Genomic DNA, 27,654 nt, shown 5'->3' on the forward strand with positions numbered 1-27,654 from the left:
CTGAAAAAGTTTAAGCATGCTGGAAAATATCAAGCTTTGCAACCAAATAGAGCATTGGTTGTATCTAATATGCAACTGGCAGGATTAACACCATTATGTTTTCCATCTGTGGTGCCTCTCCTTCTGCTGTATCCTTCGATTTGTCATCTCCAGTCCTCCCTCCCACCACCACATCTCCATCCACCACCCCTACCACTAGCATGCCTCTAACCCCAACCACCAGCACCACTACTACCAGCACTACCAGCACAACCAGCTCCTCCTCCTCTGGTAAGGCTTCATCTGCTTCCCTGCTTTGTTGTTTGCCATGAGCATCACAAGACTTTTCATGTGAAAAAAAAAAAAAAACTGACACATTGACTCCAATGTGCTATTGGGGATGCACCAATTGTCAAAAGGCTTTCCTTTATCAAAAAGCTATTTTTTTTCTCTGAATAAAGAAAGGCTTTTGATATTGGTCCTGCAACTAAACAAAGCTAGGAACTTGTTTCATTAACGCAGTATGGTTGTGTGTTATGTGTAATTGACATGCTGACTTATTGTGCTAATCAGTTATGCCTACCACTACCATCACCACCACCACCAGCAGCAGCTCTGCTACCCCTGCATCTCCTGCCACTAACGCTCCTTCAGCCAGCAGTACAACGCATGGTAAGGGAGCTAACAATATTGAAATATTATTACTAGCCAGCGTCGTAAGTCAGGGTTCTGATTTTGTCCTATCCTGTTACCAGTAACTTTACAGTCATTCTGTTCACCGAATAGGTTACACAAAGCTGAAATACAGCTTCTTATCAAGCCAGTTTCAAGCAAGCTTTTCACAGTTAGCTTGATGCTAGTGGAAGAGAAGCTAGTTCTTTGCTTTGTCATTAGTTGTTTCTTTAATTTTTCTTCCTAACAACATGATATGAAATTTTTTGTTAAATATGTATTTGCTGCTATAAAGGAAACTTTTCATTTAACAATCTAACAATTTATTTAACAAATATAAAACATGATTCACAGCAATATAAGACACAAGTAAGTAAGACGACATTCATATCACGTGAAGTTACTATTATAAACAGTTGCTGACATGTTAAGTTGTGATCACAACTAAGAAACTCTAACTTTCCAAACTATCCAGTTTGGATAATGTGAATGCCTGAGTTGTCCCAGGTTATCAACGCAAATTTAATTAACATAATGTTATATGCTTAATACGCAGTATTGTTTATCCCTCACACATCCATTAACCTGGGAATCACTGCCTTCAGTCCCCCATGATAAAAGTGCAAGGCTGTTGAACTTAATAATTTTTTTTATCTTAATTAAAATAATTATTTATTCAAATCTCTCACACATATGGAAATAAAAACTGAACATCATGTTTTAGACAAAAAAAAAACAAAAAGCCAAAACAATAAGGGAAAATTACATAAATAATAGCTAACCTGGAAATGGCAGAACTTAAGCGCTCAACTAGTAATCGTCCTAATTACCATCCACCTCATCATTAACTATCACTATCTTGTTTCATTTCATAATCATAATCATTAGTGTGAGTGTATTTAAACTGTGCAGATGATGCAAATTGGTTTATATACAGTGGCAAGAATCAGTGTGAACCCTTTGGATTGACCTGTTTTTCTGAACAGATTTTTTCATAAAATGTGTTCTGATCTTCATCTGAGTCACAAATGTAGACAAACACAGTGTCCCTAAACTGATATAACACAAACAATTGTAATCTTTTGTGGCTTTATTGAACACAGCCATTAAATATTCACAGTAGTGGTGGAAAAAATAAGTGAACCCTTGCATTTAATAACTAGTTGAAGCTCATTTGGCAGCAATAACCTCAAACAGGAACTTCCAGTCAGATCAGACCTGCATAATGTTCAGTAGGAAGTTTGGACCATTGTTATTTGAAGAACTACTTCAGCTTGGACAGATTCTCAGGATGTCTGGTTTGCAAGTTTCTCTTTGGGTCATTCCACAGTATCTCTACTGGGTTAAGGTCTGGGCTCTGACTGAGCCACTCCAGAAGGTGGATTTTCTTTGTCTGAAGTAATTCTGTAGTAGATTTACATTAATGTTTCCAGTCGTTGTCCAGTAGCATCACCAGGCTTATTCTGAGCTTCAGCAGGCGAGCATTCACTCTGCCATTATCCCGTAGGATCCCTTTATAAACGTATTCATGAATTTTCCCCTCAATGATGTGGAACTGTCCAGGTCCAGAGACATCAAATCAGCCCAAAATCATGATGCTCCCTCCACCCTGCTTCACCTTTGGGATGATGATGTTGGAATGTTAGTATGCAGTGGCTTTTACAACACACATAGTGCTGCATATTTTTCCCAAACAAGTCAACCTTAGTTTCATCAGTCCATAAAACATTTCCCCAGTAGCACAGTTGAGTGTAAAGATATCCTTTATAAACTTTATAAACTTTATAAACTACTTTGTCCTGTGTTTATAACCGCAACCATTTATATATATTAATTCATACTAATCAGCATTAATCTAAATTATGTTTAGTTCTACTGAATTTACTGACATAAATTTATGACTGATAGTTGAGGAAGTGTACGACAGGCAGTGTGGTGTGTTTGTGTGTGTCACAATAAAAGATGATGCACCTTTATTTCTGACTGTAAAGTGAATGCATGTCCTCGTGTGTGTGTGCAAACGTTTTAAAGAGCATCACCTTGAAGTGAATGGAAGTTTCCACGGACAGATAGCACTTGTCGTCTCTCTCACAGTCTCTCATCTTTCGGACCAATGACAACATGACTATTCATACATTTTCTTATCTTCTTGCTTCACTGACGCTCTCAGCAGTGGTACACTCTGCAGCGTGTGCTACAATATAATGAGCATACATTTTCAAGGTTATTGTCATTAAAGCAATAATAACCATATTATATTTTTTCAATAACTGAGGGAGAAGGGAGTGGAAAAAAGTATCTTTAATTTCTGACCAAAATGTGAAGCTGTGTGATTTGGTTCCTTTAAATCCAGCTTTAAAAATGATGTGCACAGCATTTTAACATCAATAAAAAAAATTGAAATAAATGTGAATTTTGAGACATAAAAGTCTCAGTCAATACTTAGCATTTTCCATTTTTGGGCTTTTTTTGTAGAAAATTGCTGGTAGATTGCTTTTAGCAAAAAACGAGATAAAAATTATAACAAACTGGTTTATTCCAATTCTCCTGTTGTAAATGTTGTGTGCAAACAGGAATATATGTATTCATTTATTTTGAAAAGGCACCCCAGAAAAAGGGCACTTTCTCTCGAGGAAGAAAAAGTGTGTATAGGAGTGTATAGGAAGGAATATGAAATGAGGGGGTTACTGTATCAGGGTTTATAGGAATTAACTGTTTATATTGCCAACTCACTACATACAGAATAACAAGAGGTTAACCTAAATTCAGTCCATCCTGATCGATTTTTTTTCTTAAGTTATATTTTTGGGCATTTTCGCCTTTATTCAGATAGTGAAGTGAGAGAGAGACAGGGAAGTCAGAGAGAGGTGATGACATGCAGCAAAGGGCCACGGGTCGGATTCGTACCCATGGCCACTGCGGTTTGGATTAAGCCCATGTGTTACGTGCTCTACCAGGTTAGCTACCAAGGCGCCCTTGATCAATTTTTTAAGAGAGACCTGTAAACACACCATTACAGTACTCGAGTCCACTGAATATAAACGCAGAGAGAAGTTTTTCCAGATCCTAATATATAAGACATATGTCCTTAGTGCATCCATATGTTTTTAAAGGTGATAATAGGCTGACTATGGAACCGTCTTAATGTGGCTGTTAAAATTCAGGCTTGAGTCTATGACTACACCGACATCTCTAGCTTGGTTTGTGGTTTTTTAACTTTACTGATTGAAGCTGAGGGCTGACTTTTATGGGATTATAGTTCCTCTGGTGATATGGTTATGTAAATTTGTGTATCGTCTGCATGATTATGGTAACATATTTTGTTGTTTCCATAATATGAGTTAGTGGGAGCATATAGAGGTTGAACAGAGGAGGCCCCAGAATGGAGCATTGGGGAACTCCGCTTGTCATTTTTGTCCACTCAGGGATGTATTTACCTATAGACCCAAAGTAATACCCAAAGTAATCCCTGTCCAAACCAGTTTAGCACTGTACCAGAACACTTACAGGTCCAACAAATGTGTATCAAACACAGAACAAAGAATTTCCCTTTTTATTTCAGGTGTTGGATATGACAATTACCTACTCACAGACTGCTGACATGATACTCTGTGATTGTTTACTTCCCCTGTAGCCCAACAGACAACCAGCAGCACAACAACTGTTTCATCTGCTACCACTAACAACCCAGCTACTAACCCCACAACGCATGGTAAGAGCAACACTACTGGAGTGAAGCCACTGCTGTGACAGACTAGCTTTACATACAGAATGCTTAACGCTACTGTGAATGCATGCAGTTTTAGTCTGGGTGGCATATGTGCTGGACATTGTACAAGTTAATGTTTAGAAGGTGAAGGGGATTAAGTCCTACAGCTGTGCCTCACCCATAGTTGTGGGAAAATCTGGTCTTTTTGAAGTCAAAAAGCAATAACTGAGTAGAAGAACTCAGTTAGTCAATTATTGCTTATTCACATAGAATATTAAAGGAGCCATTAGTGTTGAAACAACTTATATGCATGATAAAAATTTAGTTTAAATTTAGTCTGATCATGCTTAACTAGATTTTGGGTCAAAACTGTGTCTTTAGGCTGTAACTAGTGATATTTTTCATTATACATAATTTTTTTTATTCAAAAAATGTCAGAGAATGACACATTAGGGAAAATTGAATTTATGAATGTTTGGTATTTTCCTTTATTAAACAACTTACAGTGAATAATTTATCAAAATTGTTGATTCATTTTCTGTTGATCAGCTAATCAGTTCATCTGTTTACTTCTACAGCATTAAGAATAACTTAATTAAGCATGTATTTTAACAATGAAAAAACTGGTGTAGCTCTCTGGCTAAACTAGTTTACTTATAAAATATCATAATGCTTACACTCTGGCATTCTAACAGCTGTGCAAACCTATTTAGTATATTTTTATGTCAGCAAAATATGGTAGCATGCAGCACTTCTTGTAACTTTTACGGTTTCTGACATGATTATTTCTTTCACCTGTTTCACAAATTATATTAGTGTGTTTTTCAATGGCAGCAGGGAGACTCTGTCCTTGTGTATCAATGATTGAAAACATATATATTATAAAATACGTAATATATTTAGTGATTTAATTTTAATAACATCTTTCTATCTTTTTGCACTGTAGTGATATATTTCTTTTCTAAAACACTCAAATTACCACCACCAAAATGCTTCGCACTCTTAACAGTGTGATCATCCCGTCTTACTCCTCTTCATCTTGTCTTATTTTCTTTTTTTGGCCTCCTCCCTTCTCGTTGGTTCTCCTGTTTGTTTCTTCTACAAACGGTCCCAGGAACGACTCCTCTGCTGCTGCTAGTAACTACTAACATACCAACCACTAGCATAGCTGTTACTACTGCTTCCTCTGCGGGTAAGACACTCTTGCATGCCTAGTTCGCCAACTAAGGTCTGTATGATAAATTCTCTTCAGGTCATTCCTGTCTCGTTCTCTTTTTTTCTTCCCTCCTTGTTTCCTCAAAGAAAAACATCTGCTATCATAGGAAATATATGTTTGTTGTTTGTTATACAATATTTCACATTCGTACTCTTCTGACCTAGAAGTTTCCCTGCTGCTGTTTGAACTAGTTGTCGATTATATTAACAGACATTAAATCATATTTTACAGTACCTTGATGTGTTATCTGTCCAATTTAGTTCATTTGTGTTCGGGTTCTTTGGTTCATGATTTTTAGCTGCTTCAGCTACCTCCCCTGTTGTGGTACTACCGTTTTAATCCATAAAACAACCTAATCTAGTCAAACAAATACTCTTCTGGTTTGGTTTCCTCTCAGATGATACATACTTTTACACAATCATTTATTGTTTTAGCATGTATTCTATTACTCATCCTTTCTTGCTGTTTTTATTCCTGCAGACGATGAACATTACATAATCAAGTCTAAGCTTTCTTATACTAACATTAGTCATGATTAAAGAAAATTTAAAATAAAGGTGTCAGGTGCTTTTTAATCTCCATTGTGTATACTGTTTTTTGCTTGAAAAAGCTTTTATAACTTCTATTTATTACATGTAACCTGCTTTTTCACTATAATGGCATCTGGTTTGATGTCCTGGCAACAGCGAAGGAGACTACTGTGAAATCTCCAACCAAAGCTTCTTCTCCTGATGCTGCAGTAGTTACTCTTCGGCAGCTCGAACGCCTTGCTTCCCAGTCCAAGCCATTGGCTGTTGGTCCATCTACTCACCACAGAAGACAGAGGCATGTTTTTGGATTAACGGCTGCTGAATCTCTTCATCCTCAAGATCCTGCACCTCATCCCCCTTCAGCCACCTTAAGCAGACAAACCAGGCCTGCTCTCATTCCCAGCCCCCATTGGGCAGCCTCTCATCATCGCCAGTTGAGTTCCACAGCCCAAGCCCCTAACCCCTCACATCCAGCATATCAACCTAGGCTCTCACCTCCAGCTCTCAGTCACCCACCTCCACCTGAATCGTCTCACCACAAACCTTCAGCCTCCTTTTCTAGGTCCCCAGGGAGGTCCCCAGGCCATCGTAGCTCCAAGACCTCCCTGGGGTTCATCTCTACTCCTTTGATCTGGCAAGGAAGGAAGAGACCAACTGGAGGAAGACGTCCGGCTGCCACCAGAGCACCACCCAAACTGGCAGTTCAAGTCACAAAACCTTTTGTACCACCAGCTGAAGTCAAAACCACAACCAGGCTTGCAGACACTACACAAACTAACAGACTCAAGTACACAACTGGGTACACACATGCACCTGGGTTGAGAAATGCAACACAAAGTTTTGGATATGCGATGTATGCAACTGGTCGCTTCCATGCATCAGCTCAACCTACATCAAGACCAAAATTTTCACACCAACCAATCTCCAACAATGAGTTTCCTACAACCACTCTAGACTCAAAAATCCCTCCAGAATTCGGTGTTTCATCGTCATCAACCTCTCGTCAGGAGCGTACAGAGGAAGCCTTCAGCACAAAGGAATCCTACTCAGAGGTAGGAGCAGGACTCCTGGCATCATCATCATCGTTGTTGTTGTCATCATCGTCGGCACTTAACAACAGAAAGAACAATCCTGTAGTGCCCCAGTGGTCACTGCTGAGCATAAGTGGTGGAAAAAACCAAACGGTTGCAAAAGACAACCGGACGGAGCCTCTGGAACTGCTAGGTGATGAATATGTATCAGGAACTGAGCAGTTTGTAGATCAATCAACTGATCTCCCAGAGGAGGGTCGTGCCTTTAGTTTGTATGAGTTTGATGCTGCCTTTACCCTGGATGGACCAGCCATCAACCCTCCGCCCTTTATCAACTCAGATGCCAAAAGCGAACAGTCATTCAACAGATCACACCCTCATGGTGCTTTGCTTCCTTTCACACACCCCTTAACTGCTTCTGAAGAAGGAAGTGAACATTTGCGTACCCAAACACATTCTGATGATGACCCAGAAAGCCTGCTGAGTGGCATTGCAGTGGGCAGCGAACGTTCTCTAAACCATTCAAAAGACAGATTGATGCCAGAAACAGCTATATTCATGAGCAGGTCTCAGATACCTACAGTGACTCTTTCTCACACTTTGACCATCCATAGGGTTTCAAACGACACTAGTTCAAGTAGACAGAGGCTAGAGGAAAGACTACACTCACAAGTTGCCCTAACACCATTTCTACGTATTCCCTCCCTTTCATCCCTTCTCGTCATACAGTCAACACCTTCTTTGCCCGGGGTACACTTAAGCTCCTCTGCTTTTCTTGCAGAGGAGCTTTTCCCCGAACAGATCCTTTCTTCTTCAGTGCCACAGAAGGAGGACATAACACAGATATCATATTTCTCCCTTTCTTTAAACCCACAGGACAGTGTGTATGAAACAAACATTGCCGGAAGTAATGTCGAACTTGTGGCAGCCAAAACTGGGCTGATTAACAATTTATATACAAGTACAGACGTATTTAGACAGATAGATTCCTCACTGCACTTCATTCTACATAGACCTTTACTTTTCTTCCCTCCTCCTACTCCTGTCTTTCCAAAAACTTCTCTTTCTAACACTTTTGCATCCCCCCTAGACATCCCTCGCTACTACTCATCTACCCTCCTACCTCTCACCCCTGCCTCTCCTTCTCTTCCTTTTTTGCCAGCCTCTACTTCCTTCACTTCCTCCCACGCCATCACTCGATCTGCTTCATCGTCTTTCTCCCCGATCGCTGTTACTTTACAAATTCCTACTTCCCCTCCCCTTCGCTCATCTAACCCCTTCACTCTTCTCTCATCCTCTCCTCCCCTCTGGTTTACCGCCATTCCTCCTCCACCCTCCACTGCATCTCAGCACCCCCCCCCCTTCCTACCTTCTTCTCCTCAGCAGGCTGAGGGAAGGCTTTCAGAAACAGGCAGTGTTGTTGAATCTGCTCACGTTCCACAGTCAGATGGAGTTAGTGAGAACTTTCAGCATTCTTTGTTGTCATTTCTGTCTCTGTCCTCGAACCTTCAAAGGGACTTTGAAGTGACGACAGTTGACACAGCATCCTTCTTGTCACTTCCTCTGTTTTCTAAAATTGCAACTGAATCTCAGTTGTCAGTTGTTGATGGTGCACTGCTACCTGAATACCACTTAAACTCTGTTGAGAGTTCCTTTAATAGTAAATCAGAACCTTTCGGAGACTGTTTGCCCTCCCAAGAGGGTAATCAGCTCCTTGATGCCCAATCAGGTCCATTAGTTCATTCAGTTAATCCAACTCCCTCTGGATTATCTGTGGGGAATTGGGCATCCAGTTCTGTGATACTCACACCAGATTTACCCCCGCAATTTCAGGCAGCTCTGTCACAGTTGGAGTTTTTAGACCCTCAGTTCAATTCGTCAGTGGTTTTATCGCCTTCCTCTGATGCAGCCAGTCTGTCAGTCAGGCAGTTCTCAGTTTATTCTGATCAGAGAGATTTGAGCGACATATATACTCTGCCAGGCAAGTCACGTCCACTTAATCAATCTAACATTGGCTTCACATCCTTGCCAACAGCTAGCGTTTGGGCCTCTGAACGCACCCCGGCTCTGCTCCTGATAAATCTTGATAGAAGGCTAGGTTTGCACTCTGCTTCTTTTTCTGCCACTTCTTCCTCATCTTCACATCCCTCCCTCTCAACCTGTAGTCCCCTTTTCCATCACCATGACAACCTGTTGCTGACTGTATCTCCAGAGACTCGTCCTGCTACCACAGTGAAGCAAGTTGCTAGGGTGACAGAACAGATGGTGGGAGAAGACACTGCAGTGTCTTTTTCCGCATTCTCCCCTAATCTGGTAGTTGAGGACCCTCTTCTCATGGCTCAGTTATCTTCATCTGGGTCACAAGACAGATTTACTACAATCCTGAACTCTAACAGAGATTCATGGAGGCTGCAGCATACAATCTCCTATTTACACATCGATAATCAGGTGAACACTAACTCCAGGGGCTCACAAGCACTCACTGGCTATGACAATGCATTTAATCACCCAATTTCCCCATTGTCGAATCCATCTGTCATGGCACCGACCCAGACGCTGGCACTCCACAGCACCCTGAGTACACAGCCTGGCACTGCAACCCCCCAGCACGCTTCAGGCCTGGATTATACATACCACTCATGCTTGACACAAACTAATACTGAACACCCTGGCCATCTGATCCACACACATAGCTTAGCACACACACAGATGCTCACACATTTAGGCACTCAGGCACAATCAAACATGTTTTTAGATGCAAGTGAGACACAAGACATGATTCAAAGGCCAGGGCAGGATAAACAAAATGTAGAGACACATGTTGATGTTGGGGGGCTGCAGCAGAAATCATCCCACTTTGTTTCTTTTGCCGTTACTCCCTGTCTACTTTTACCCTCTACTGTGCCTTCTCTCTCTCTTGCAGCAACCCTCACACCTCCTTTACCCTCTCTTCACCTTTCTCCTATCTTTTCTGCAATCCCTCACTCTATATCTGTCCCATCCCTTCCCCTCACGTCTTCTCTCTCTCCTCTCCTCCCCAGCTGGGTGCCATTGGCAGCAGTGTCTGCCCACATGGCAGAGGTTGAAACTGGCTCCTTATCTCCCACTCCGGCGACTGCTGGCTTCCACCAGCCCACAACGGCAACCCAATCCCCACTGGATAACCATTTACAGTCGTTCCAAAAATCCACCACATATCCTGTTAGCCAGTCAACACAGATAACCCAGCAGTTCATCACAGTCAGCCAATCATCTCTCTCATCATCTCATCCTCTTGACCAAACTTACGCCCCCCCAGAGCTTGCAAACGACTCACAAACAGCGAGTGTCAATGATGCAGTATCCTCACTTGAGGCCTCAAATACTCAAACCACAGCTGGGGTACAGTTACATCTCTCTGCAGTATTTGACCCTGCAGATGTTGTTCCAAAAATCCATATTGTGGATGAACATGCCTCTGGTTCAGCAGTGAACACCAATTACAATGTTACTCTGGATGTAATGCTGAATGCTGCAGCAGGACTTCAACCTAATGAAAGTCTAAATCCAGAAGTTTCCCTGAACACGCAATCGTTTCCTGTTGAAATGCAAAATACAATTACCCACCCCACCTCTGAACCAAGTTATGAGCCTAGCTATGAACTATTAAGACAACCCACTGGTGCTCAAATTATTCAACCGCACACTTCTGACCTTAACGTCCCGTCTTCCACCCCAGACACAGGATCCCCGACTGGTTCCTCTATCGATGCCCCAGATCAAGGCTTCATTTCTGGGCTTGCAGAGCTCCCACCTCCTGTGAGTGACAAACTCACAGCAGGCTTAGAATACATCTTCAAGTCAAATCCAACCACTGTAATAACACTCAAGGACTCTGCCTCAGTGCCTATTGAAATGACAAACCCCACAAAGGACAAAAATGCTGCAAGTTTGATGGAAAATGGAAATATGGAAGCATCTCAGGGGAATTTCACAGGCCATAAACCAACGCCAGGACTCAGTGTGAATGCAGGCACATCAGCAAAGTCAAATTTTAACCTTTCAAAGCCTGGTTTGAACTCAAATCCAAGTGTGTCAAATCACAGCGGGAATCATAGCTCAGGAGTATTTGTGAATGGGGCCACAAACAATGTCAAAGATGTCCACCTTTCCCCTACTCTACCTGTGGTCATCAGTGCTTACCATTTCATAACCACAAAGAACTCGTCTCCGACAACGCCAATGAAAGCAGTCTTTGCGTCAGCTAGCAGTGTCGGCAGCGGCGGACTTAAAAAGGTCACGGTTCGCCCAACCCGTGGATCTCCAACTGCTAAACCCACGTTGCCATGCCAATGTAAACAGCGCTTTCATTTTACATGTCTGTGTGGACTGTCACCGGGGACCAGTATGTCATGCAGTAACAAAAAACTGTAGATGTAGAGAATTAAAAAAAACAAAAAACAATCATCTGTAATGACAGAAGCATGCACTGTAATTTTTTTATTAATTATAGTAACTTGTATTAAGTCTTAAAGCCTTCATTTATTTAAAACAGGTAAAAGTGTTTAACAAAATGTATTGAATCATGTGCAATTTTATTTCCAAAAGTAAATGGACACCCCTGTCCACAAAATATCCTCTAGAAAGCCCTTCCCAAAAGAGTTGAGGCTGTTGCAACAGCAGAATAATGCTCATAGTTTTTATTTTAACATCACATATGGCTTTAATATTCAAGTGTCCATAGACTCCGGGCCATATAGTCGGTTATAGCTTGATTCAAAATAAAAATCTTGAAGCCTGTTGAGAAGGTAAGGGTAATAGAAACCCTTCTGGCAGATAAAAAAACTAAAGCAAGATTTTAAGACTGAATACATGATTAAATGACTTGTTAAGGTGGTCGGGTTTTGCATTGTAGTAGTTGAATAGCTGTTTTTAATTATTTATTAGAGTGAGTACTTTTTCTTTTGGCCAGTACTGTAGTGGTCCATATATACATAGCTGTCAATCAGGTGAATGGGTTGAATACCTCAGGTATTGGAGGCTGGTGATTGGTTTGTGGTGATTCTGGTCCATGTGTCGGGTATTAAAATGAAGTCTAGGTGTTCTGTCAGACTGTAGTATTTACCCTGTAGTTCAAACACAGGGGTTGTAGTCCACTATTCTTGGTCTGCCTCGCCATTTCTCTTCATTTTTCTTTCTTCAATACCTCTTTACTTCTTTTTCTCTCATCTGTCTATCACTGTAAAGAGACTCCACTCTACCTCTGCCTCATTTTCTTTTTATCTACAAATCTACATCCACTCTTGACTTCTTTCTTTTCCTGTTCCTAATTGAGTTTTTCAATCCATCCATCTTCCTGGTTGAGACATCCTGCTCTGCTGCCTTTGCTCTCCCACAGTAAACAACAGACAACTCATCTGTGATATACAGACTACTGTAAAGTCCAGTTGATGTTTGAAACAACCAGCTGCTCCCTAAACATCATGAAAAACATATCACTGAAGGTTTGCAGCGTGCAGGGTCTCCCACCAGAACTGATGGAGTAGAGTTCTTCCAAACTGTTCAGTAGCATTTACTAACAATTTTAGGTACTGGACAGACACCTAGTGGCCAAAGTGAAGCATAGCAGGAGAGCTGAGAGCCCTAAATATGCCTTATTCTGAAGGAAATGCCAAAAAGAACTTCTGTTTTGGACATTTAAATGACTCTTAACACACTATGTGTCTGCTGTGAGAGACCCCACACTTTATTTGAGACATTTAAATGAAGAATTAAGGGAAAATATGTCTTATTAAAACTTAAATCAAATAATTAGACTCAACACAAAATAAGTGTCTTAGGCCTTGTTTCTATTTTCTAATGGCATGTGCTTATTAATAATGATATTTTAGAGAATAGAATCATTTGTGTTCTCTAAATGTTTTTAAAACATTTTTTTGTTTCCTAATATGTGTGATAAGTAAATGTGTGAGGTGTCAGACTGCAGACATACAGATGTGTTGAAAGTGTAAAATCTTCTTACAGATTAAAAAAAAAAAAGAGTTAAAGACACAGTGGAAAGATGGCTGCAGCCTGCGGGAACATATTCTCCGGCAGCTTTTTCTGATTCCCCGACACATTCGAAATGATCCCATTCACCAAGAAGAGAAGTCGTAATGACTGCCCTCCCTTCCTCTGTGCTGTTGTTATCTGTCAGGCAGCACATTCCTCCTCCTCATTTGACACTGTAAGATTGGATTTTTACATAACTTGATTAGCTTCAACCGCTCGATTCATCTCCTGCTATGTGGCGCAGGCACAAAAAAAGCTCCATTATATGTGTGAAATAGCCTGTGGTGAATTGAGACTGAAGTACTATTTTCTATTTCTCTCTTCCTTTCCTCTCACCTTCATTTGCAGAGAAGTTGTTCTACCGGATTTCTTTTGTGGTGAATGCCACGGGCACACTGCCAGCCCTGAGTGATGTAAAGCGAGATGTGGCCCAGTGGGTAAGAAGAGTCCAGCTTTATGTTGCCAAAGCTGCACTTTACAATAGTTGTACTGATAATGCAAATGCAAATTCAACCTTCGGTGGCCCCCGGAGCAGCAATGATAGGTCTGGTGCAGTAGGAGGAAGTAGAGCCACCTGCTGCTGATAAAAAGAGGCATGGACCCCTATTGTCCCCTTGTTTAAGGTATAATTAACATATTTAGGAATATGCATAAATCAATTACAACAGACAAGAGAAGTAACAATACAGGAACTGATTATCTGAATATCTGTTTTAGTGCAAATTCACTAATTGAAAATAATCAGACATGATAAATCTCTGCCTTTGGGCCCCTGAGGGATCCGCAGCCCCCAGCTCTGTGTCGCTGATAACGAAGCTTTGCTCAAGCAACAAATGTTCAACTCCTTCCACTCCAGCAATTTACAGAGTCATTGATTATGGGACTTGAGAAGGAACAACTGTGATCAATAAACCAGCTGATTCTGTTCATCATGAAGAGGAAGTCGTTAGTCGTTAAGTCGTTACTCATCACAAAAGCAGTTTCGTTCGGGTGAAGATGCATGCAGCTCTGAAAAAGACACAAGCAGAATCTTGTTTCACTGGTTTGAGTGATCGATTCGATTTTTTTTCTTCTTACAGATGAATAACACATTTCAGAACTGGACGCACACAGTCTTCGTTCAGAACATCAGGTAATTCAGAAAAACGTTTATTGGCAAGAGATGAAAAAGTGCATGAAGGAGCTTTTTGTGCGACAACCTTTCTTTAGAGTTTCTGACAACGTATAACCCGGGTTGAAATCTGTTTTTGCTAATAATTTTACTCCTTGTTGCTGGTTAATTTGACCTTCGAGGAGGTGTGTAAAATCAATTTGAATACTCATGGCTTCATCGCTTTAAAGCACTCTGTCTGACACGTTGTTAAATCCTCCACAGCTTCTATAAGGACCAGTTGAAATTTCACATAACATCAGTAGAACTTATTTTATTCAAAAACAGATAACACAGTATGTGTCCAAGTTCTGGTATATGTTAATGTCATTTTGTACTAAGGGGCGATAGAAGTCTGAACTTAATGCTTCTTTAACCCCCAGTATACATACAGCACTTTGTATGTGCAGTACATCTCTTCCAAACCCATTTCTTTGAAATGAATCCTCACAGCTGTTCTCTCACCTCTTGAACCTTTCCTCTCTTCAGTGTCAAGCTCGAATTAAAAATCGAAAATCACCTGATAAGGTAACCTGTGGGGTTTTATGTCATTTTGTATCAGTTGTATTGAAGTTGTTATGTTGAGTCTTTTTGGTTGGTTTCTATCTCAAAGTGTTTCTGAATGTGATTGATGATCAGATCATTGTTATAATCCTTTCATATTTTTGAGGCTGCGCTTTCAGCTGCTGATTTCAGGTTTGCTTTAACTCCAGTTATTCAGGTCTGGCCCTGCTGGTTTATAATTACGTCGCCAGTGAGAGTCTGAGTGAAGAAGATGTGTATGCCAAGCTGCACAGCAAAGCAGGACCGATGAATGCTGGACGGCAAATCGCCATCATCACTGTCAAATTAGTTGGTAAGGAAGTATGCTATTCACTTCAGAGGAAAAGGAAGTCAAGAGAAAATTGTTGGCGGCAAAATTTACATTATATTTATGGCTTCATGCACAAGTCAAAACTGATCTTAAGTTTTAGCCAACTGAAATATTCCAACAACTACTGGACCGATTGCCATGAATCTGAATGCAGATGACGCATCTTAGTGACTTTACTGATCTGCCGACTTTTCCACGATGAGGTTGACAATTTTCATTGTGAGTGAAATGTGTCGAAAACTATTAGATGGATCACCATGAAAATGGATTCACACGTTCATGTTCCCTTCAGGATGAACTCTTATCACATTGGTGATCCTTTAACTTTTCATCTAGCAACACCATCAGGTCAAAGTTTTATTTCATGCAATACATTTTATATTTATGACAAACCACCTAACATGACAGGTGCTTTTATTCATCTTAGCTTTTTGTTACTTACTGCTAAGTAGCAAATGTCGGCATGCTAACATGCTAAACTAAGATGGTTGATATACATGCTAAATAGCAGCACGTTTAGTTAATCTACTCATGTGAAAGGAAGACTGTGTAAGACAGTGTTTCTGTTGTGTGCTAACATTATCACAATTCATTTTTCTGTATCTTTCAGGACTTTTCTTATTTGATTACCTTTGTTGATTTTGTGCCGTTTCTCCTCAGGCTTTAGTTTTCTCATCCATGGATTTCTTCCGTCCAATCTTGTGCTGTTTGTCATCTTGTCTGTCTTTCTTTGTCTTTTGTATGTGTACATCTGTAACAGCTCCCTGAAGTTTGTTTGGCCCTGTTGTCCAGTTTCAGAATTTCACTTATTTTTTTTTCTTTATGTTAATCATAAAATACCGAACGGAACTCCTGTTTCCTCTCCCAACAGAAAACTGTCCAAAGGAGGATGTTCTTCCTTACTCCTGGCCTGAGACCAGACCCACCGTCACCCGGTACCTGGCCTGCTTCCCCTACAAGGAGAAGAGCGTGTCAAGGACCTGGTAATACACACACACACACACACACACACACAAACACATACAATGTAAAACATGCTCACATATATGCATTGGTATAGTACTAAATTAAGGTTCCTGTATAACAGCATAACAAGTTTTTGTTACTAAATGGAACCTTTTCAGGAGACACTCATATAAACCAGTTTTAAGTTTCATGCAGGATGGAGTTTATTTGAACATTTTAGCAGCATAGCTCCATGGAAGGCAATATTGGTCAACAACTGGATAGTCATAAATATTGTACATACATTCATGCTCCCCAGAGGATGAATCCTACTGACTTTGGTGATCCTCTGACTTTTCTTCTAGTGTTACCAGCAGGTCAAAACTTCCACTTAAACATTGCAATCTATCAGATGGATTCACACCAAATTTTGTACATTCATTCATGATTCCCAGAGGATGGGCCCTAATGACTTTGGCGATCCTCTGACTTTTCATCTAGTGATGATCAAGTGGTCAAGTCTCTGAAAGTTAATGTTTAATGTCTTTGTAATTTAATTTTTAAAGTTACTGATTTGATGGAAATCGCCTTGAAGGAAGAATTAAAAATTAAAAATAAATTGAAATTTTTTAACTCACTGTTTCTTTCAATTTCTTTCCTTGGACAATACTTTGACTTGTCATGTTTAAACCTTTGTAGTTAAAAAAAGAGGTCTTTAAAAGATTCAGATTATACTAAATTTACTGAGTTTTCTTTGAGACACTGTGTTTCGATGAAGAGCCGTTACTCAAGAATGCACAAAATATCCCTGAGCATCAATCTAAGAAAAGTCATTTGAAGAAACTCAACAGTAAGAACTTCAGAAAAAATCTCCTCCCCTCTTTGTTAGACTCAAAGGTGAAACACAATTTCAGTCAGGATCATTTCCAGGACAAAAACCCTTGAAATCTAATTTGCTGAGCTTTTGCCTCTGAACTCCCAGGAGCAGCGTGACACAGTGAGGTAACTGCATCAATCACTGTTAGTCAAGCAGTGGCTCAGTTTGCTCTCACCGTGAACCAACAGGAAGCCAATTTTCGCCACTGAGAGAAAACACTGCAGTGTTTTCAGAGAAGTCTTCCTAGTGGAGACTCTATTGTGCAGCACCGTCCACAGAGTCCTAATGTGGAAGATGCTGCATGAATACAAACTAAATCTCATCTCATTGTTGCTGGTATGTGTTGGGTAAGCTCCATTCGGCGGATGTCAACATCACATGAGACAGTAGGAACCATGGCCAGCACAGCAGACAGCACTCACAGATGCCACCAGACAATATTCATGGATTATATTTTCAAATTTGGCAGAGGAGATGGAAGCATAGGCTCTGAAATGTTTAGAGGGAAGAGTCCTTTTGAAAGTGGGCTGTTTTGGCTGGCAGGGACTGTAGCGGGGTGGGTGCTGCATTTTTCTGCATGTGTGACTCTCCAGGCTACCATACCAGACAGTTATGGATGAGGTGAGTGTACTCTCTCTCTGATGGCCGAGCAGAACTGGAGGAGGAGGCTTGTTTGACTTTAAATTTTTGATGGTTATGGCTTCTCCTGAGTTAGGGAGGGGGCTGTGCCTGAAATCTATAATGCGTTTTTGGCAATATGCTTCTCTCTCAATGCACTATTCAGGTAAAAAAAAAAAAAAAAAAAGGACTGAAATGACACATGTTGATTGAGAAACAGACACACCTCTGACACTGTGTTTGAAAGCTGCTTCAGCAGTGGGGTGAGGGCCTGAAGGAGTTGGTGATTGTTGGTTTGAGTCCCACCTGTCTCGCTTCAGGTATTTAACGTTAACACTCCTGCTGGGTCTGCAGTTTGTGCAGGTTGGTTACTGTAGATATCTATCACAGTCAACAGCATAACTGCTGTATTGGCCAGATCTTTCTTGTCACAGACTTCCTAAAAAATACATTGTCACATGCAGGACCAACTTTACACACAATAATATCAGAAAATATAATAATATCTAAAAGCATGTCTCCCTCTCTCTTCCATAGTCTGATCAGTCCACAGAACTACTCATCCTACTGGTCACGTTTAAACAACGAAAGCTGCCCGAACATCGACAACATCGAGGTCACAGCAGGTACGTTCAGCCACCAGCCAATCAGCTACTGAGACAGAACCAGGTGGATACAAAATGGTGGCAGATACTAAACATGAACAAATGGATATAAAGGTTTAAAGGGTCAAAGGTCATGTAGAAGATAAGCTAATTCATAAATACACACTAAACAAACAGTACAGACAGATAAATGTAAATATGTAAATGGATTGGTTTTGTGTGTTCGTTGTGCAGAAAATGCCGCTGCGGTGGCGGGGACGCTCATCAGCTTCACCGACGGCAAGCTCAACGAGGCCATGGTGGGAGTCCCAACTTCTCTGTTTTGACTGAACAAACTGTGGACAAACTCTGCTCGATGCTGGGAGCATGTAAAGGAGAATAAACAGCCTCCTCTTCCTCTTCCTCTCGTCTCCCCGCAGGTGTCCCAAGTGGTGACGAAGGTGCAGGAGCTGGTGAACGTGGCCAAGATCAACAGCTCGTTAGCCAAAGTTGTCGTCACCATCATCTCCAACGTCATGAACAGTTCGGAGACGGTGCTGGCAAACTCATCAGAGAAGTACGATCACCAACTATCGTCTTTACTGCACCTTACTCTGCTTACTCTGTCTACTCTGCTCTGCTCTGCTCTGCTTTACTTTACTTTACTCTGCTCTTCTCTGCTCTGCTCTGCTCTACTCTACTCTGCTCTGCTTTACTCTGCTCTGCTTTACTCTACTTTACTCTGCTCTGCTCTACTCTACTCTACTCTGCTCTACTCTACTCTGCTCTGCTCTTCTCTGCTCTGCTCTACTCTACTCTTCTCTTCTCTTCTCTGCTCTGCTTTACTCTGCTCTTCTCTTCTCTGCTTTGCTTTACTCTGCTCTACTCTACTCTGCTCTACTCTACTCTATTCTACTCTGCTCTGCTCTTCTCTGCTCTGCTCTACTCTACTCTACTCTACTCTTCTCTTCTCTTCTCTGCTCTGCTTTACTCTGCTCTTCTCTTCTCTGCTCTGCTTTACTCTGCTCTACTCTACTCTGCTCTACTCTACTCTACTCTACTCTGCTCTACTCTGCTCTACTCTACTCTGCTCTACTCTACTCTATTCTACTCTGCTCTGCTCTTCTCTGCTCTGCTCTACTCTACTCTAATCTAATCTGCTTTGCTGTACTCTACTCTGCTCTACTCTGCTCTACTCTACTCTGCTCTACTCTACTCTACTCTATTCTACTCTGCTCTGTTCTGCTCTTCTCTGCTCTACTCTACTCTACTCTAATCTGCTTTGCTCTACTCTACTCTGCTCTACTCTGCTCTGCTCTGCTCTACTCTACTCTACTCTATTCTACTCTGCTCTGCTCTACTCTGCTCTGCTCTACTCTGGTCTACTCTACTCTATTCTACTCTTCTCTACTCTGCTCTGCTCTACTCTGGTCTACTCTACTCTATTCTACTCTGCTCTACTCTGCTCTGCTCTACTCTACTCTACTCCCTGACAGCAAATGCCCCGTCTCCTTTGGTTTTCAACCTAGACCTTGGAATGGCCTGCGATGCACTACCACAGGGTCTCAGCCCTGACTCGTAGGGGGATAAAAGCTCAGAAATATACGGAGGCAAAGAAATGAAAAGAATTTGAATCTTTATCTATCTCCACAGTGCAGAAAAGTCAGTGTAGAGCGTAGTGTAGAATACAGTCACTGCAGTGTATTTCAGTGTTGCATGTTTATATGTTTTATGTCGCATCTGTTACACAGCTTGTACTTTTATGCTACAGGACTTTATCAGTCATTAAAATGTGCTGAAATGTAATTTGTGGATTTATTATAAAGTATGTTAGGATATGTATTTTGGATTTAACGCTACTAAAGGAAATGCTGTATGGCATCATTTAATTGATGATGTTGTTGAGGATTAATGAGGATGTTGTATTTTCTAATTCTTCACTGTTAATATAGTTTTTCCCTCTCTAAGATGATTTAGGACATACGTCTGCTGAGCTTTTTTTTTTCAATCCGGTCCTGACTTTTCTGTCTCCCTCCCTCAGAGCTCTGAAGACGGTGGATGAGCTGGTTCAGAAGATTGAGTTTGATGGTCCATCCATCAAAATCACCTCCAAAAACCTGGCTTTGGGGATACTGGCCAACAATGCCACCATGTTCAACGGGACGACCTTCAGCGCCTTCATTCCAAACAACGACACTCCACAGGTGACGCCCAGAGCCGTCAAAACTTCCTCTTCTGAAGGGATTTACTGACTTGTCATGAAGGTTTATTTTGAAGACAATCTGAACAAACTAAAAAAGGTTTCTAAAAAGTTCTGAAATCTCTTTGAATTTAGTTTGAGTGTTGATTGTCTCCTCTCCTCTCCTCTCCTCTCCTCTTCTCTCCTCTCCCAGATTGATTTTGAATCAGAGACACCTCACCCTTTAGCTCAGGTCACCCTCCCGTCCTCTCTGCTGTCCAACGTCTCTCTGAGCGAGACTGACAGATCGTCTCTGTCCAGGATCAACTTCATGTTCTTCAGCAACACCAACCTCTTCCAGGTCAGTCCGCTCTGCCTCTGATCACCTGTGCTAACATTGAGAAACTCCCTCAAGAATTTGTTCACAGATTTTGTCGGGATGTTATTTTCCAGAAACAGCAGAACAATCGAAGTTTGAACAGCTACGTAGTGGCCAGCAGTGTGGGGAACTTCACCATCAGTGACCTGGCAGATCCAGTGAAGATTGAGATTGCTCACCTCACTCCACAGGTACAGAGTTTTGAGGTCTGCTTTGCCCTGATCTTCATTTGTCAGATATAGTGTCATAGAAGCAGCATGAGTGAGAGTCAGATATTAAACATGGGATCATTTAGACTTGGGTTGTGTCTGTTGTGCTGGTCCTGTTTGTTGTAAGAACTTTAATTGACACAAAACTCAATCAGTTACTATGTGACTGTGTCTGCTGAACCTGATGCTATATCACTGCTCTTCTTTTCCTGGCAGCCCTCCAAGACTCCATTCTGCATGTTCTGGGACTTCAGCTTGAAAAGTAAGTCTGTCGTCACATCACCCTACACATTTCAGGTTCAGTACAGGTTCTCGGGTCCGCAGGGAGCCGTTCACCTCTTTGCACGAAACTATATATCTCAAGTGTCCGGAGAAAAAAAAACATCCCATCTGTTAAAGCTTCATCCAAGTTGCTCTTTATCAACTCTGCCTCATCTACTGGGATTCTCCAGGTCATAATAACCTTTTCTGTGTATTTGTCTGTGGTTGGGTCATGTGTACATGCAGATAAATCTCTCTGCTCACCACTGAACCAAAAGGTTCCCAGGATATATATTTACAGTAAAATAACAATTCCGAGGTAGAAAGTCAGGATGAATTCCCACGTCCAAAGTGTTTATGAAATGAATAAAAGCATTCTCAATCAAGACAAAACAAATGAGGTTATGATGCTGAATAATAAAAGTAGATCCTGACTTATTTGTGCTGTTACTCACTTAAAAAAAAATCTTCAATAACCCAGGCACCATTTTCATGTAAGCTCTAAATGTTAGCGGCATATACTGTATGTGATGTAATACCTCTGTATTGCCACTAGATGGGTCTGGAGACTGGAACGGAAAAGGCTGCAGAGTGTCCAATGAATCCACCAGCAACCATACCATCTGTCTGTGCAACCACCTGACACACTTTGGCATCCTCATGGTGAGACTCGGCTGTGAGACAGTTTCTGTTTGTGTGTGAAATTAAAAATATAAAAGCTACCTCACAGGTTTTCTCACTTGTTCTCCTGACACTTCTGCCTGTTCTAAATTAAGAACTTATGATGCATTTACTGAACTAATTGACTTCCGGTTCTTTTCATGCACCTGTCACTTAGAAATCTGTATGTTCTGCAGAACATTTATGGAGAATATTACAGTAGGTGTGATGTGGCCTGGTACACATATGGATGAGTGAACAGACTGACTGAAATATTAGTTACAATAATGAGAGAAAAGTAGAAGAGCACCTTTCAAAACCTGGGTGCTGTGGAGTGGAAACATTTAAGAAAATACATAGTTAAAAAAGGGGGAAAGTCAGCATTTTTATGACTATAGGAAGATGGTTCCAGAGGGTGGGGGCAACGGTCCCCTTTGGTTTTAAAAGTGATTTTTTTGTTTATTTGTTGGTTTGGTTCTTGTTCTCTTTTTTCCTTTTAACCTCTGTTCTGCTTGGTTTCCCTGCACGTCTGACTCCAGGACATATCTGGAGTTTCGCATCACATAGATTCAAAGAACAACAGGATTCTGACCTTCATTACTTACATCGGCTGCGGCATCTCCGCCATCTTCTCTGCTGCCACGCTGCTCACCTACATCGCCTTTGAGTGAGTCCGGTGCTGTTCAGTCTGGGCATATTAGTTTACCCTTACATCTTATAGGATGGGGCTATAATCAATATTGTTTTTATAATAACAAGCCAGATATTTCCCTCAGTAGGTGGTGGAGACTGACTGGCTTTAAACAAGTCACAGTGGTGTATCCTGGCAACTTTATATCTTTCTTCATGATGGGATTTATTACAGGACTGACACAGTAGGCAGTGAGACTGAACAAAAGCGATCTTTTGCTAAATAGGATAATAAGCATTTAATTAATATATAGATGCATGTATGTCTATATTTTACTTTGCTCATAAAGCTCCACAGGAAGCCTTTAGCTCTGAACCCTCAGATCTCTGGGAACAGCCTGGGTGGTGCGGGTGGGTGGCTGCGACCGCAGTGAATGAAAGTTGTCAACAAAATCAGATTTCAACCACATGCCACATCTTTTTTTTTTTTCTTTCTCTTTCGTTTTCTAACCACAGAAAACTTCGACGTGACTACCCGTCTAAGATCCTGATGAACCTCAGCGCGTCCTTACTCTTCCTGAACATGGTCTTCCTACTGGACGGCTGGCTGGCCAGTCTGAAAACCGATTGGCTGTGCATGTCTGTGGCCATCTTCCTGCACTACTTCCTGCTGACCTCCTTCACCTGGATGGGGTTGGAGTCCATCCACATGTATATCGCCCTGGTCAAGGTCTTCAACACCTATATACGCCGATACATCCTCAAGTTCTGCATCGTCGGATGGGGTGAGGGGCTGATTGTTTTAGCTTAAACACTAATGCCAACACTGTATCTGTTTATTATAAAACAGTTAATATTGTTTATTTAATCCAGAAAGTTGAAGTTATTGGTCAGAGCAAGGCACAGTTTAGTATGGAGCATCCTGCTAAGGTAATGGTTCTCAAACGTTTTCACATCAAAGACTTGAACCGACACAAATTAGACCACGTACCTCCATCTTATAAGATTTTTGCTTTTAGATGTTTTATTGCAGAAAATGTTTGAAACCCATTAACAAGTCATACATTCTGTCATTGTGACCCCACTTTGAGGACCACTGTGCTAAAGAAATGACCTCACAGTCAGTGTTCTAGGTCAAAGTTTTCATATTAACACTTATGTGTATAGACTGATTTATATGAAAAATCAATCAGATTGTAACGAAGCAGCACATGAGACAAGAGATGAGAAAACAGAACCATTTCAATGAAATGAAAAATATATAACATCAATAAAAAAAGGAAAGGAAAAAATCAATCAAAAGAGAAACAGATAAACAGATAATAACTGAGACATTGTTTCTAAATCATCTGAACTTTTCTTTCCATACTGCAAGCTCATATCACTTATCAGCCAATGTATATGTGATGAGCTGATTTATACGTTTTAATCTACATTGAGTATTAGCAACACATTAGCATCAGAAATCCATAAACTCATTAAATCAGCTGCAAAAAAAAAAATATTTGAATCCCTCAAATTTAAGTTATACGAGACGGATTAAACTCAGATACAAAATGCAGTTTTTGTGTCTTCTTTGATTCGAGCACTGGCTGTGCCAAGAAACAGGACTTCTTCCAATCTGGTAACATTGCACTCTGGTGCCCTCTTGTGGCAGCGGGAGACACCTGTAAAACTGCACTCTCCTGGGAGAACATGTATTCTCAGGTTAGGTTGAGTGATTTATTATTTTTGACCAGTAGAAGTGGGCTTGTTAGTAACAGTTAGGTTTTCGTTTTTATCTGTTTCTGTCTGTGAGGTTGAGCTTTATTCGTAGGCCAGCCTGGACCAAGGTTTCTGTGCCACTGCCAACTTGGAAGTAGAAATGATTTTATTCTGATGATTCACATAAATGCGATAGTTAGCAGTGTCCATAAATGGCTTGGCAGCAACAAATAATCAAGAGAGGAAGACATGGGAACTGTGATGCTGATCTGTCGACTGTGTGATTTGTTCCAGGTCTCCCTGCGGTGTTGTTGGGGATTGTTGTTGCAGTGGATAAAAACTCTTATGGGTCGATAGAGTACGGCAGAGGAGGGTCAGAAGAGGAATCCTCAGTGCTGTGAGTCTCCACAGTAATACAATAATAAGTCAAACTTAATACAGTCAAGTCAGAATTATTTGTAGCGTGTTCTTTTTTCTTAAGGAAAGCATACTTGTCTTAACAATAAATGGTAATAATACACCACAGGACCCAACACAGATGTTGTGGATACAGGATGTATTTAATGTGCAGTCAACATCATCACAGGATGAGATTTCATCATAATGTGAAAAGCTGATATTTCTGGCTTCAACCAATGTACACACATCGCGTTCCAGCAACACACTCTATTCAAATGCATTATTAAAGTAGAATGGCACTCAGTGGAGCGCATACCTCCACCAAGGTCGAGGAATTTTCTCCCACCAGATCCAGATCATTATCTGCATGTGCGTTGAATTGTACAACGTCTTAGATCTCAAAACCATAAATATGTCTGACTTTTCAGACTTGGCTGGCTGCAGCTGGGTAAAACTTAAAGTTATGCTTACATACGTAATACTTTGTTGCACTGCTTTGCACAACTTGTTAAATCCATAGTTTTTGGTCCTTATAACTTATGCGTTTTGTGCATATTTGTATTAGAGAAAAGGAAGTAAATGATACAACCTTTTTATGAATTTTATATAGATATCTTGGTCCAAAAGCTGTTTTGGTGACCGTAAAGATAATAGTGGGTTTTTTTGACATTTATATAATAAATGAGCCTCAGGCCTTTCTTCTCCAACCAACTTAACCCATTTATACCGCGTGCTGCGTAGCGCAGCATTGTTGATTCCTTGTCATTTTCATGACGCATGCAGCATATAAATATGTAAAATATGTATAAATATATCATGAAAATGACGAGGAATCAACAATGCTGCGCTATGCAGCATCCGGTATAAATGGGTTAAGATTTAAATAGTTTGTAAATTATTTTAATTACATTTAACAAACTATAGTGACACACTAATTACAAAAACCTTTTCCTGCACCCATTCTATTAGGTTGTTAATTAGCAATATTTTACCTTTGGATAAAGCAAATAATTGAATAATTGGAAATTGGAAAATTTAAGTTGATTTGCATTAATGGAAACTGTTGCAAAGCAAACCTATTATTAAGTACATCTGACCTAAAGCAACTGTGTTAATCTACCTAGTTAAAACTTAATTGAATTGTGTGTCACCAACTGAGGCAATATTTTTAAGTTGGTCCAACAATTTTCTTTTGGTTTGGTTTCAAATTTTGTTTCAGATCTTTCACTAAGTAGAATATAGTGGGAAGATACTAAACCCCTTTGTTGTATTTTTTGGCTTTGAAACAACTCAAGAGTGTTGTTTCTAAAAAACATCAGCCTGCAAAAAAAAAATCTTCAGCGACGTAATTTGTTTGAAATTGTAAAATACTCCCAGAAGCATTAGCACGGACATAAGCTTAGTATCCCTGGAGTTGACCTATAACCTTTAAAAATGTTAGTATACTGAAGTCAAAGTGCTTCTGAAAATCTCTCTCATGGAGAGGCTGCAGGGAGTTTACGAGAACAACTAGCAGTTGTCAACTATTTAGATACATGATTTATCATTTAGTTCTTTACAAGCAAAAGACCCAAATATTCTCAGCTTGCAGCTCCAGATATGTGATGGTTTGGGTTTGATTTGCTCTGGTTTATCTCCCAGTGAGCTGAATATCATGTGATTTAATCAAGGAAATACTTGGCAGGTTAATCAGTGATGAAAATAATTGTTAGTTGCAGCCCTATGTCTTCCTCAGCCATTTTGATTGTGTGTGCGTGTGTGTGTGTGTGTGTGTGTGTGTGTGTGTGCGCGCGTGCATGTGTGTGTGTGTCCTCTCTTTTCCCTCAGCTGTTGGATCAAGAATAAGGCCGTCTTCTACACCACCTGTGTCGGTTACTTCTGTGTGGTGTTTCTGCTCAACGTGGCCATGTTCATCGTGGTGATGATGCAGATCTGCGGCCGCAACGGCAAACGCAGCAACCGCACGCTGCGAGAGGAGGTGTGCACCCGAGCTCAGCGGATCACGTGAAAGTAGTCGTGTAGTTTCGACATTTCTGAATGTTTAATGTTTAATGTTCTGTTGTGGATCCAGGTTCTGCGGAACCTGCGGAGCGTCATCAGCCTCACCTTCCTGCTGGGTATGACGTGGGGCTTCGCTCTGTTCGCCTCGGGACCCGTCGCCCTGGCCTTCATGTACCTCTTTACCATCTTCAACTCACTGCAAGGTACGGTACCATCCCGGGGAGTAAATGACACACTGGATCTCAAAGATCTTTGATCTTAAGTGACGTATTCAAGTGATTTAGGAGAATGCAAAAGTTCCTGCGGCCTGAACAAGTGGTCCAGCTCCGTCTGAACCATGTTCACATGCCTCTCTCTGCAGGGGGAAAACAGTTGTTTGAGGTTCTACAACTGCTTTTTATTTTATTGGCGCAAGTATTTTGCCTTGACAGCTTTTCCACCTCAGTATTTCTTGAGGAAATTCTTTCGCTCCAACAGCCTGAGGGTTTTTGTCCAGGTGACACATGGGATTAATCACCTCAAACTGTGAACCTGGCTAACATGTTCCATGTTCCTTTGGTTTTTAGGAACTTTTGTTTCATTTAGCACCAAGATCAGTACGGTGAATCATTTATAATGTGATGTGTATGTAAAAATGGTAATTGTGATACCTATGATAAGACATGAACAACAACAAAAAACCTCTCACCCTTCTTTGGACTTTCTCCAGGTCTCTTCATCTTCATCTTCCACTGCGCCTTGAAAGAAAATGTCCAGAAGCAGTGGAGGAGATACCTCTGCTGCGGCCGATTCAGGCTTTCAGACAACTCAGGTATACGTCTGTCTACCTGTCTGTCCCTCTGTTGTCTCTCTCTCTCTGTTTGTCTCAGGTTGATCCCCTAGGGTTCACAACAGGACAATAAAGCTAATTCACATCTCTCCACAGGAGTCCTGTCAAATCCTTCTGCTGGACTCCTGTCAGATCCCAGCAGCAGAAAAAAACTGGAAGGATGTTTTATTAAAATATTAAACCTAAGT

At 41.0% G+C, this 27,654-nt stretch overlaps 1 protein-coding gene across 6 annotated transcripts in view; it reads left to right on the forward strand.

The window, feature by feature from the left end:
- Positions 1–27,654, forward strand: part of adgrg6 (adhesion G protein-coupled receptor G6) — a 104,907-nt gene that overhangs the window by 54,617 nt on the left and 22,636 nt on the right. For 5 of the 6 annotated variants that reach the window (XM_023411079.2, XM_023411081.2, XM_023411080.2 and 2 more), the window contains 19 exons: positions 13,516–13,604; positions 14,247–14,299; positions 14,807–14,845; positions 15,031–15,173; positions 16,063–16,174; positions 18,169–18,257; positions 18,471–18,535; positions 18,656–18,792; positions 20,257–20,419; positions 20,609–20,755; positions 20,848–20,964; positions 21,199–21,244; positions 21,800–21,906; positions 22,443–22,570; positions 23,050–23,318; positions 24,532–24,634; positions 26,464–26,614; positions 26,708–26,840; positions 27,347–27,448. In XM_023411079.2, coding sequence (XP_023266847.1) covers positions 13,516–13,604; positions 14,247–14,299; positions 14,807–14,845; positions 15,031–15,173; positions 16,063–16,174; positions 18,169–18,257; positions 18,471–18,535; positions 18,656–18,792; positions 20,257–20,419; positions 20,609–20,755; positions 20,848–20,964; positions 21,199–21,244; positions 21,800–21,906; positions 22,443–22,570; positions 23,050–23,318; positions 24,532–24,634; positions 26,464–26,614; positions 26,708–26,840; positions 27,347–27,448 — 2,193 coding nt within the window. Of the gene's footprint in view, positions 1–153; positions 271–552; positions 652–4,285; positions 4,364–5,474; positions 5,553–13,515; positions 13,605–14,246; positions 14,300–14,806; positions 14,846–15,030; positions 15,174–16,062; positions 16,175–18,168; positions 18,258–18,470; positions 18,536–18,655; positions 18,793–20,256; positions 20,420–20,608; positions 20,756–20,847; positions 20,965–21,198; positions 21,245–21,799; positions 21,907–22,442; positions 22,571–23,049; positions 23,319–24,531; positions 24,635–26,463; positions 26,615–26,707; positions 26,841–27,346; positions 27,449–27,654 lie in introns of all 6 variants that reach the window. The other variant, XM_087175324.1, reaches the window with a different exon arrangement.

This window comes from Seriola lalandi, unplaced genomic scaffold, assembly GCF_002814215.2.
Source record: "Seriola lalandi dorsalis isolate HSWRI2012SDOR001 ecotype SW California unplaced genomic scaffold, Sedor1 jcf7180002054448, whole genome shotgun sequence".
Taxonomy (NCBI): Eukaryota; Metazoa; Chordata; class Actinopteri; order Carangiformes; family Carangidae; genus Seriola; species Seriola lalandi.